Source organism: Pygocentrus nattereri, chromosome 27 (assembly GCF_015220715.1).
Source record: "Pygocentrus nattereri isolate fPygNat1 chromosome 27, fPygNat1.pri, whole genome shotgun sequence".
NCBI classification, from domain to species: Eukaryota; Metazoa; Chordata; class Actinopteri; order Characiformes; family Serrasalmidae; genus Pygocentrus; species Pygocentrus nattereri.
Window position 1 is genome coordinate 16,518,285 of NC_051237.1, and position 12,740 is coordinate 16,531,024.

Genomic DNA, 12,740 nt, shown 5'->3' on the forward strand with positions numbered 1-12,740 from the left:
TTTCTTTAACCTCAGCTTTTTTATAGCCAGCGTGCTGCTTGTTATACCTGGTCAAATGACATGTTTTGTTGATTTGCTAAGTGGTAATAAACATCCTCTCCAGACAAAACATTTAATACGGAAGTTTCTGAAAATTTTATTGCACATTAAAAAAAAAACAAAAAGCAAATCAACAAAAAAAAACGGATAACTTTTTTTTTTACAAGGCACATTTTACATTTTATTTCTGTTGTGTTAAATTCAGCAAATAAACAGTAATGGTGCGTTGAAATGTGCAGAGGTGTGTTGTGTAGTGGATGTGTTAACTTACTGTCATTTAGAAAACCAACCAAACATGTAAGTCGAGTGGGGTGCCCAGACTTTTGCATACTACTGTAAGCTTTAATGCTCTGCCACAAACAAGACGAGCTGTTCTGCTGCCGACATGACAGACATGGGCTGCAGTCATAAAAACAGAGCTCTGGTTGATCAGCCTCATTTTTAACATATCTGTAAAGTGTATTAAATCTAGTTTTTTTTTTTAAACTTGCACTGTCACAGTCTGTCAGTTCTAAACTATTAATTTGTGTGTTTATTTTAGTCCGTAAAATATAGATTTCCTGTGAATAGCCTTAATTGATAAGGATGATTTGGGGAAGACGATAATAAGTTCTGCTGTTTGTGACCATCAGAAAGCAGGTCTACCATTGCAAAAGATTCAGACATTTGGCAGGTTTTTGAAATTTGTGAGTATTTCAGTCCAAACCTGACAGTTTGACCCATACGTTTCAGCATAGACAAGCCACAATACAGGGAGCCAATCAGAACACAGACCGTTTACATATCAGTCCTAAAGGCACAGTGAAAGCTTGTTTAATTCTAAGGGATAATGAGAGGCTGGAATACAGTCACGTAAAAATAAATGACTATTATTGGTACATAAAAGTACATATAAATTAAGAGTTCTTCAAATAAATGCATAGTAGCGGTGATAAATCACAGGTTCCCTGCAAAGTTCTGTTCTGTTCTCATTGGCACAGAATTTCTGCAGCGAGGCAGTGTCTTACTCTGAGCTCTTGAAGCGCAAGATTGAGAGGAGCCAGCTGGGTCGAGACCACCGGAGCTTTACAGTGCAGGTACGTCCCCCTAGGCAGCAGAGGTGTGTGTGTGTGTGTGGTGGGGGGGATTAGGCTTTCATGGTGTGGCTTGGTAAATGTCAGCATGGAGGTTTTCTCCCTCACAACAGTGCCATTTCAGTGGCATGTCTATGCCACGATGCTTCTGCCTTCGATATCTCCTGGCTTTCCATTTCCCGCCATTTATGTTCAGCACCTCTGCCTTCCTCCCACCCCGTCTAGACCTCCTTATTTTCTCCCTTTTTCTCTCCCCTTTGCTCCTGTCGCTTCCCTCCTGTCCTTCTTTTCCTCTTCCTCCTTCTCTTTTCGGGCAGCTATGTGTTGCACTGAACGACACAGAGCATGTGCGCGTGTACTTGTCCGGGTTGCCGCGGGAACTGGATTGGCGGGGGGTTGAACAGGCCATGGAGGAGTCATGCGGGGCCGAGGGAAAGGAGCAAGTGAACAAAGCCCTGAACGGTCAGCTCTACAACGCTGACCTGGACCTGCAGAGGGAAACTAAGCGCATGATTACGCACCTCACTGATAAGGTAGGGGAAACTGAGGTCGGTCAAATTTTTTTTCCACACTTTTTGGTCAATTTCAGAAACCAAATGCTTTAAAGCACTGACACACGAAATCCACGTCTTGGTGCTGTGTATTCTTATCACCCAAATGCTTTATCATATGCCTGTCCGAATATACTTCAAAAGTCTTTGCAGGTTTGCCACTAAATTGTATCATATCTGTTATAAGACATCTATTACATAATATTATATCTATTATATTGTATGTAGTCTGTAGTTTTAAAATACAGTCACAGGGTTTATATTGATGGGCTACTTTCAAAATGTAAAAAACACAAATGAATTGTCCTATGAGTGTGATGCAGTTGATGTTACGTTATGGTACAGTGCCCCCTCCTGATTTCTTCTGTTTGTGACCCTTAATTGTTTCAGGTATTAGAACAAAGTTTAATAGAGAATAAAGACAATCTGCATAAACACACAAGATGAGCTTAAATGATTATTTTGTTTATTGGAAGAAAAAGGTTAGCCAATACCATCTGGCCATGTGTGAAAAAGTAACTGCCTTAACTGCCCCTTAGTTCCTCAATAAATAGATTAACCCAATTTAATTGACAATTGGGATCTATTTGACTAGACATACTCAGGCTCCATTACTGCTAGTCCTGCTAAATCATAACTTAAAAAGAACTTTTCCAGCAATTTGAGGTAAGGTAAAAGGTCTCAACAAGCAGCACACTGTGCTACATTCAAAAGAAATTCCAGAAAATATGGGAAAGAAAGATATAGGAGATACATTTCCATTCTGGACAGGGTTCCAAAGCAATCTCAAAGGCTCTGAGACTCCAGCGAACCACAGTGAAAGCCATTATCTCCTAATGGAGGAACTTGGTCAATCTTCCCAGAAGTATCTGGCCTACCAAAATTCCTCAAAGAGCACAGGGATGACTCTTCCAAGAAGTCATAAAAGAGGCCAAGGGAACTGCAGGCCTTGCTTACCTCAGATAAGGTCAGCATTGATGACTGCGCTAAAGTAGTATCCATAGGTGAGTTGCAAAGTGAAAACAGCTGCTTACCAAGAGGACAACAAGGCTCATCTCACTTTTGCCAAAAACACCTTGATGACCCCCAAGCCTTTTGGGATAATGTTCTGTGCGCTGATGAGTCAAAAGTGGAAGACAGGAGTCCCGTTACATGTCGTGTAAGCTGACACATATTTGACTGAACCATGAATTCAGCTCCCTACCAGAAACACCTGCAGCAGAATGTTTAGTCACCAGTCCATGTTCGGAAGATCGAGCACGATTGGATTATGCAGCAAGACAGTGATTTGAAGCACAATAGCAAATCCACCTCTGAATGGCTCAAAAGAAAGAAAACGAAGGTTTTTAAACCCAGTTTGCCGTGTTGGGAGGCATAATTTTTGCATACAGCTGCTGCAAAAATTTATTTCCTGCAATAAATTAAATGATCATTTAAAATGTGTTAAATATTTCAACATATTACACTACATTTGGTTTGAGGGCCAGAGACCATTAATCATGAAAAATATGCAAAAAAGCAGAATACAGGAATTTTTTTTTTCCTGAATATTAGTTTATCTCCACATCATGATAGTTCTAGATTTGAAAGGGGGTGAAAATGTATGTAGTGTCACAAAAAAAGTGATCTCAGTAAGTTGACATTGGCAACTAAAATCCTTTTTTAAAAAGGAGAATAAGTTTATTTACGAGTAACACGAGTTGGCAAAGTGGAAAACCTCAGCAAGAACAATGGGAAGGAGACCCAGAGAGCGAGAGAGAGATGTTAACCACAGGTGAAGTAAACTAGCTAGTGTGAATAATGACAAAGTGGTAGTGATGTTAAAGGGGAATTCCACCAATTTCTGCACAATTAAATGGTTGAGATGTAAACAAAGTCATTCAGGTTTGATGCTTTATCACAGAGAAACCACCTGATGTGTTTAATGCTTCTGAAAGCTACCGCACTCAAAATGTGTTACACAAATGAGTTGAGTTCTTTGCCTGATGCCTGAAACATTGTTTTATGATAACCTTGCAATAGATTTTTGGCCTAAAACACATTTTTAAGTATATGTTTGATAGAGAAATACAACCAATATAATGTATTCCCCAAGGAAAATATAGTTTTTCAGATTTACCACTATTTTACCATTAACATTACATATAAACACTCAGAAGACATGTCGGTTGACAGGTCATTTTTGATAGTGGAAAAAAATGGCCATATTGTAGATTTTGTGACCCCTGGTGTCACCACCAATGTAAAGGAGTCGGACTAATACAGCGCACCATTTCACATCAGTCCACTCTGAATGATATTTTAAAAATCTCAACAGCTGAATTAAGCAGGACATTTGACAAATTACTTGAATTCCCCATTAAAACACGCCTAAAACACAAAAAAGAGTCAGTACATCCGCTTAATCATCATTATTCAGTAATAAAGTAAAATTCTGAACCTTCATGGTTTCGCTTTTTTTAAATTAGAAAATGTATTTAAAACGCAGATCTTCAAAGAGCAAACATGATACCAATGTCCATTCCTAGTAATGAGATATGGGGCTGGTTATAACATCCCAGTTGATTATGCCTTCAAAAGAAACAGGAGTATCTTTTCATCATGAATTCTGTTATGTAGCAGAGAATTGAGAAGACCAGGGGGGTGGTGTTTATGGGGGATGGGGTGGCTCATTGGCCATTGAGTAGTACTAACTGATATTACTCATCCGTATCTTCAAAGTGAGGCCAAAGAGTCGTGGTCATTAGACATGGAGAGTAGTCACGGCATCTTTCACTCTTCTCCTGCAGTCTTTGCTGCTTGAGAGGACCTTTGAGGCGGACCATTATGGAGCATGTTTAATAAAGAGCTGTTCATCCTGTATTAGTTTTCATGGGTAGATGAACTCTTGCATGCTGAGCAGAGGCTCTTTTACAGTCGTTGTCGATGACGCACTGTTTGGGTCAATTTGTGCAGATGCTTCCTGAGCTCAGGAGATACATTCAGCACATCAGCCTCTCTCCAGACACCATAAACAATGACGATGTGAGTATAGCAGTCTTCTCAGTGATTCGCTTGTGAGTGTGAGTTTTCTACAGTAATATATACATCAGTGAACACTCTGTGTTATAATCTGCTCCAGGCTGTATCTCCATTGATGAAATACCTAGATTCCACCTTAGTCATCCTCAGTGAGTCACTGGTGAAGGAGAACCTGGCAAGGTAATTACCTCCATCATTACATATTATTACAGCACCCAAGGGGAATGACTTGTAATAACACCCTAGCTGGTAGTAACTGTAAATATCAGCGACATGAGGAGTTGTATTTACGTGCCTACCTTTCGCAAGTAAATGTGATGACTGTTAGTATGGGTAGTATTTATGTGTGTGGAGTATGTGGTTCTCTAATGCTCTTGTACCATAGGGTTCTCCAGAGTCTTTGGGAACTGCTGCTGAGGATGATCCTGGACTCAGTGGCAGAAAACAGAGGGGTCCAGGTGGAGTTCTACACACGGTTCCAGTACACCATAGAGGTTAGTTGATCACGAGTTGGAATAAAGATGGTCAAATCTGGGCCAACATCAGAGTACGCATTGAGATTCAGTGAAAACAAGTACGTACCAATAAAATGCTAAGTGGGATATTTGATACTATATTACTGCAATGCATCACTGCATCTTGTCTAACTGCCACTAACGCAACATCATCAGGCAGCCCAATATGTTGAATGCCAACTGCCAGTTTTGGTGTGTCAGCTAACAGACACCTGAGAAACCGCAGTTAAACCATCACTCTAATACTAAAGACCACACCAAGTGCTAGGTTTAATTTCCTTCTAGCTTCCATTCAATTTGAGTCAGGGTCACTTTTTCGACTGAAGTATTCCTTTAATACTTGCGGTTTCCACGCTCAGCATCCTGGCATCATGAGCACCCATCAGATATTCATCAGTCATCTTGGCAACCACTCGTCCGTGTATTAAGGGGAGTCCCCACAAGAATGACAATGTGCGAGTAGCACTATTCCAAGGGACAGGAACTGGCAGGAACGCAGGACAGATTTGCATGAAAAGTCATGAGTTGCTGGGTTGCGTGGGCGAACATGCTGTTCTCCATATAGTTGCTCCATTAGCATAGCAGGGATCCCATGCTGTTAGAAGAGTGTGCAGGTCTGCTAGAAAACACTGGCCAAGTGACTTCTAATGAAAGGTGGGCTGGACAGCTGATACAAGGCTGCAGAGAGCCTTAGAGATGTATTAGCACAGACGCTGCAAAAAACCTTGGAAACCATGGGAAAGTGTTTTTTTTTTAAATCGCTGTTGGTGTCTTATATAACGTTGCTGTTGGAACAAAACCTTATATCTCAAGAACCTCATATTATATCTCCTTTCCAGGAGAAGAAAGAAGCATTGTTAACTTACAATGTAAATTAACAGAATAACGTGTTATTATATCACATTTAGACCATATCTTTTGGTCCATTCATTATAAAATGTTTATAAAAAATATGACAGTCAACTTATATTTAAAAAAGTTAAAAATGAAGATGGAATGTTTTGTGCTGACAGCAAGGATAAGTGTTCATCCTTAAAACCAGGTGGTTGGGATAGTGTAGTGATTAACACCTCTGCCTTCTACACTGTAGACTGGGGTTCAATCCCCACCTGGGTAAACACCCCATACTATACCAATAAGAGTCCTTGGGCAAGACTCCCAACACCGCCTTGGCCTACCTGTGTATAAATGATCAAATTGTAAGTCGCTCTGGATAAGAGCGTCAGCCAAATGCTGTAAATGTTAGAATGACAGTCCAGGCAAAAAACTAATTTACAAGTTTTGTCTTACTCAGTCATATACTCAGTCAGCCAAGGTACGTTTGTCTCTTTAGTTTTGCTCTGCAGCTATGAGGCTAAAGTAGAATGGAAGCTGATGCCTTATTAATTAGCATCAAGCAAACTGCATGCCATTATCCTAGCACACTTGCTCCAAACCAAATAGTCTTAAATAGACTCGTTCATGTGGTTTTCGACATGCTGTTATGAACAACAGTACTGTGTGTAAGTAAAAACAATAATAAGCCTGAATTTAGTCTATAGTTTTATGTAGACAACAGTTTGCCTTACAGTATCACAATTTGGGCACCGAATATATCTTGACTGACTTACAAATATGTCTTGATTACATTTGATTTAAGAGGAAAACTGTGAATTTGGGTTTTGGTGGAAACATTTTTTTAATTACAGTCCTTTTCTCTCAGACTCTTGTGCGGTTCTTCCATGCTGATGGTGAAGGGCTGCTCCTGGAAGATCTCAAAAGTGGAGACTACAAGGTAAAAATGGGCTCCTTATATTAGTTAAATAGTGACCAGTGGTAACTGACTAAATCACTTGCTTGTAAATCCATTTGCTGTTTTTCAGGCCCTGGATGAGGAGCTGCGACTGAACAAGTGTTCGTCCTTCGAGCTGATCGAGCAGTACTTCCTGGAGAAGATCTCTCAGCAGGTAGGCTGCAGCCCTGCTGGGCTCTGCCTCCAGTCCTGTGGAGAGTGGAGGTGTTGATTAGGAGCTGAGACATCGCAAAGACTTCATTTCCTCTGATGATTAAAAGTTTACGCCACTCATTTCCTCTTCAACCTAGACGTGTTTTGCACCATGCATGGCACGTTGGGTGCAGTCTCAGTCACTTATTTGCCACCAGAAGAAGTAATCTGGCCAAAGTTGTTAGCTGTGAGCATAACCCAGCTAATCTTTGTGCGTTGTCTAAGATCTAGAACTGGAACCGTTTAGGACTGAAATGGATGCATCTACAGATGGCGATTCAACTGCACCGATTTCAGAGTGTCAAATAATTTCAGATTATTGCATTATATACGTATGTCAATATTCCACTTCTGTGTAAATAGCCTCTCTGGTCACATTCGTGTATTCATCCTTGTTTTTAAAAGTAATTCTGAATCATACCAAGATAAACTAAATCCTTGTGAACTTTGAGATCTCAAGGTGCTTTGAATGGTGACATACATAGTCATAATCATAATTGAGTCAAAGATTTACAACTTTGGTTTCTGTCTTTCAGAGAATTCTGAAGCACAGTCGGTTTGGCCGCATTAGTGTGAAATGTTACTATGATGCCCCCGAGCAAAGACTCACTGTGGAAATTTTGCATGCAGCTGACCTCATTGCTCTGGACGCTAATGGTGAGCATGAAAATAACCTGACCTACACTATTGATCTGGAGTTCTTTCTAACCTCTGGCATTTACTTGTTTTAATGCAACCCACATTATTGTACTGTAAACAGTGATTTTAAATGAAGCATTTTCTAAGCTGCACACCTGTAAAAGCATCTTGATTGTGACCTTCATGTCATGAATACCATCTCCTCTCTATTTTCTTTCCATCAGGGCTGAGTGATCCATTTGTTATAGTAGAGCTCTGTCCTCACCACCTCTTCCCCAACTCCAGGAGTCAGCGCACTCAAGTGAAGCTCAAAACGCTGCACCCTGTTTTTGATGAGCTCTTTTACTTGTGAGTGGACCTGACTGGAGAAATGTGCATCTCTGTTTTATTTGAACTGTCACTGGGTGCTTAGATTGTGACCAACAGGCTTGTCATTTTTACTGAGAAACATAGAATGAGAGAATCTGTAGATTCTGCTCAACTGGCTAGTGTTTCAATAGGAAAAGTGACGAAAATGGCATCTGCATTTAGATCTATGGGAAAGACTTAAGGTTGGAATTTGTACATGCACATTCACTGTCCATGATAGCTGGGAATGACACTGTTGACACAAACAGTTCATTGCTAACTGTATAGAGAGGGATATTAGAGTAGCGGTTGTAGTGCATAAACCACCCATTGCGAATGGGGAAAAAGATACAGTACCATCATGAGCCATATTCACCATGTTCTCAACAAAGAGACACAAAGAGAACGTACAGTAAAGGAGTCCAGAGACTGGTCTTGTGTGCTTTGGGGGCACTTGTCCTCTTAGAGGGAACCGTTACAGCACATCAGTACAAGGCAAACTGACTGCTCACCTCTGGGAGTGGTCTCTTCCAGGATGACTGTGCTCCCATTCACAGGGCATGAGGTGTCACTGAATGGTTTCATGAGTATAAAAATGATGCAAGTCATATTTTACGGCTTGCACATTCACCAGATCTCAAACCAGTTGAAACCAATAGGAGATTTTGCACCAGTGTGTTAGACAGTACTCTAACCCACCATCATCCAAACATCAATTGTGAGGAACATATTTGGAAGAATGGTGTTCCATCCCTCCAGTGGAATCCAAAAGGCACATTGAACCTGTTTGGGCAGCTTACGGGACCCAGCACCTCAATAAAGCACCTCGTTGTTTTTCCTTTTTGATCTGTCTGCGTTAACTGTTTTAAAGAAAAGGTTTCCCTTTATCACAAATTCACTCATCCTTCATCCACTGTTATCTGTAACAATGGACAAAACTACACCCCATAACTATAAGCAGTGGTAGCAGCCGTCTGAATTTATATATATAACAGTGTCATACAGTGTGGGATACCACATAAACCAGGCTATTTGAGATTACTTAACAACTGCACATGGTTTGTGGCAAGTGTGCAATGATTTCCACATGAAGTTTGCACAATACTTCCATTATTTAATCTATGGTAGCTGTGTAGGTGTAACTATTTTCACCTTTGTAAATAACCCTTATATCATGGGTGGAGCACTGATTCCTATACAGTTTGGTCATTTTCCAGATCGAGCACTCCTGATTTAACTCATCACTTCCAGGCTTTGGTGGTGTAAGCAGAGAAATCATCAAACTGCAGCCCTCAGTTCCCCTGGCATTTACCAAGGTATCAAGTTACTAGTGCTTTCTCAGAACTTTCTCTGATCCCGCTGGTTTCTCCACAGTCACGTGAGTCCTGAGCAGTACAGACACAGATTTGCCTGCCTCACCTTCACTGTGATGGATTATGATTGGCTGTCCACCAATGATTTCGCCGGTGAGGCAGTGGCTCCTCTGAGTGACTTCTGCTGGCCAGGCCGACCCAATGCCACCCCTGCCGGCAAGACCGTGCAGCCCTTCATCCTACACCTGTCCCGTCAGAAACCAAGCGGTATGTACCTTCTCGCTCACCGTAGACATACAATAGACATAGAGCTAAAGAAGGAACCCATAACATAGGCTCATATAGGTTCAGAGACATGATAATCCTGGTGGACTATCGTGTCTCTGAAGAACTTTTACCTGAACCAAAGAACATCTCATTGCTATTGGAAAGTAATGAACCTAAGAGTACAGGCCAAACGTTAGTATTAAAAAGGCCATTTTTTCAAGAAAGCACACATTCAATACAAAACAAAAAACAGACTGACTGAGAATGTCAATGCAGGAAATGATGAGACAGAGGAAGTGCAGTCCACCCACTGCTTCGTAGAGAGGGATACTGTAGTATTTCAGTAGAGACGCGGTGCCTAAAAGCCTCATTTTAAAGACAAATGCACACTAGATAGTTCAGTGATGTAAAAACCACAGGCTCTGGCCTACAGAGATGTGGAAAAAGTGATATATTCATATGAGTCAGCCTTCACCGTATTCTCCACATGTGGGCGAGTGCATGCGTCGCCTACACCAAGAGAATACAGTACAGGCAGTTTGTAAGTTTGAAAGTAGTACTTACTTTGTAAAACAGAGAGATAAGAGATAAGTGTTTGACTCACATGTCCTTAACAATCGTGTACATCTAACTGGTTCTTAATTTGCTTCGCTTCTGGTGAAGCTCTAAAAATATCCAGCTGATTCAGTTTTAGATGCTCACGAGGGTTTCGTTAACTAAATTGGGTGTGTTAATTCAGGAGTATATATATATATATATATATATATATATATATATGGTCAATGTAAAGGGTTGTTATCAACAGAGGCAGTGAAGACTCAACCGGTGAAACATTCTGAGACTAGACGTCAGTACACAGTGCTGATGTTTGCTCTGTAGTGGATGCCTGTAAAGGCCTATATATTTATAAAAATACAAAGTTACTGAAACGTCCTAAATCAAATGCATTGCAGTTTTCTCAGCGCCTGTCATAGTTTGAAAACATCTATTTTTTTCCCCCCTTGAATGGATATCCAATTACTTTCCCAGCTAACAGGATTTCTATTAAGAGGTTATTTGTAGCGTGTGTGTCCCCCTGGATTCCCTCCTGGCTCAATCTGTTTTCCTGCTCCAGAGAAGCCGATCATGAAGATGCTGGAGGCAAGAACAGGAGACCGTGAGGCTCAAGAGTTTGTGCGAAGGCTGAAGGAGATCGAGAAGTCGATGGAGGAAGAGTAATTTTCAGCAGTGGTACCCACTATTCCCGACCTTGTGCTTTTCTACCTGTTGTACTATGTTTGCTATTTAAAATGGATCTCTTTTCAGTGTGGAATTTTAACTGTCGTCCTGAGAAAAAGTGACTTATATGAAGACTCTGTTTTAAGATCAGTATTTTGTCGCTGTTCAGCACTTTGCGTGCTGTGTTTTAATGTTTTTCGGCTCACGAAAGGAGCTTGTGAGAATTATATGAATTGAACAATAGTATATTTTGAAGTATGTTTAGTTGATTCTCTGTTGAATTAGATTTGAGACGTTATCTGAGGTACAGTTTCCTGTGAGATGAAGTCTAAGAGATGTTAAATGAGAACATGAGCTGTGCAGGTAGGTTTACTTACTTTGAAGCAGTTTACAAATACCCAAAAAGGCATTCAAAAAAGGCAAGTTTCATAGACTTTATACACACTACAGGTATTTTGCCTTTGTAGCAAAGAGGGGGAGTAAGACACAACCTTCAAAAACAGCTTGTAAAATTTAAAGTAAAGCTTATTCACCTGTGTTTACAATATTGGTTGAGATGGTCTCTGTTAGGGGACGAAAACGCTTTCGTAAATCTTCTATCTAAAACTGTGAACGTTATGCATTTGTTCTTGAATCACACTGGACTGTGTTGAGAATGTAACTGTAGCATTTCTGTGAGACCTGGTCTTTCTAAAGAATGTCTGTTTATGCTAAATGGTTCTTCAATTTGGGTTTGATGTTCATTCGGTTCTCCCTACTTTTCACACTCTACAGTTTTGCTATTGGTAATGCAGCACTCGAAACAGCAGAGAGAAGTCTGTCAGAGGTCTTTTTAAAAAAGGGCTTCACATTTTTTACAATGCAAAGTCTGTTTTGTTTTAACCACGTTCCCATATTTTGAAGGCCTCACTTGTTTTTTGAAGGGAAATATATGACATATAGTCCTGTTGTTAGTTTCTGAAGGCTCTTTTGAAAGAGCACTCCCTGTTTTATTTGTTTATTTGGTTATTATTTATTTATGGTGGTTGATTATTATTTATTACTTATCAAGAGAACTAGACTTCATAGTACCGTTTTTCTGTTATATATCCACAGCAGGGAAACTTTTTTTTTTTCTTTTTTCCTGGCTTTTGTAGCTTGGCCTCCTGTTTTCAGAGCCTGACCTCTCTCCATGTTCCCTCTACACCTCTTCTCCTTTGACCTAAGTAAGATTGGCCTCCTGTAGAGTGAACTCAGACAGAAACAAAGACGGAGGAACATCCCTGCTGTCCAGCAAGTGCAAACAAATGCATTGGCGCCGCTGTTTAACACTTTCTCAACAGTATGTGAAACTGTCGGCACTTCTCCGTGCCCCGTGTGACTTGACTAATGGTGTATCGTGCGCGCGTTTGTGTACGTGTGCAGTGAACTTAATAAAGAAAAAACAAGAACAACAGACGCGACCTCATCAAGAGCAATGTGTTGTGAGTGAGAAAGCTTCGTTTGCAGGGGGTCAATAAAAGCTCAGGTGGAGGCCGAACATCTGGGCCACACTGCCCTGGAGTCACACGCTGGGAAATGCAGTCTCGGGGAGCTCGGATCGGACCAGCTGATGCCTGCTCGGCCTTATTAGCACCGCGGGCTCTCAATCCCACAGACGGTGATCTTCTTAAAAGAGCTGCAGTTAGGGCCAGATTGGCCATAATGGTTTCAAAGGCAGCAGTGCAGCATACATGCTGTTTACAAGCAAAACAAGATAAAACAAAAGCTTTTCTAAAAAGAGTGAATAGAAT

The 12,740-nt window shown here is 40.8% G+C and overlaps 1 protein-coding gene across 3 annotated transcripts in view; it reads left to right on the forward strand.

Moving 5' to 3' along the window:
• The window catches only part of baiap3 (BAI1 associated protein 3), a 61,079-nt gene extending 48,664 nt beyond the window's left edge, over nt 1-12,415 (forward strand). For all 3 annotated transcript variants that reach the window (XM_017707555.2, XM_037535500.1, XM_037535501.1), the window contains exons 24-34: nt 1,020-1,115; nt 1,430-1,645; nt 4,619-4,687; nt 4,785-4,864; nt 5,070-5,178; nt 6,902-6,973; nt 7,062-7,145; nt 7,720-7,840; nt 8,047-8,170; nt 9,545-9,750; nt 10,865-12,415. In XM_017707555.2, the coding sequence (XP_017563044.1) occupies nt 1,020-1,115; nt 1,430-1,645; nt 4,619-4,687; nt 4,785-4,864; nt 5,070-5,178; nt 6,902-6,973; nt 7,062-7,145; nt 7,720-7,840; nt 8,047-8,170; nt 9,545-9,750; nt 10,865-10,968 (1,281 nt within the window). In that variant the 3' untranslated portion in view covers nt 10,969-12,415. The remainder of the gene's footprint in view (nt 1-1,019; nt 1,116-1,429; nt 1,646-4,618; nt 4,688-4,784; nt 4,865-5,069; nt 5,179-6,901; nt 6,974-7,061; nt 7,146-7,719; nt 7,841-8,046; nt 8,171-9,544; nt 9,751-10,864) is intronic.
• Nucleotides 12,416-12,740: the final 325 nt, after the last annotated feature.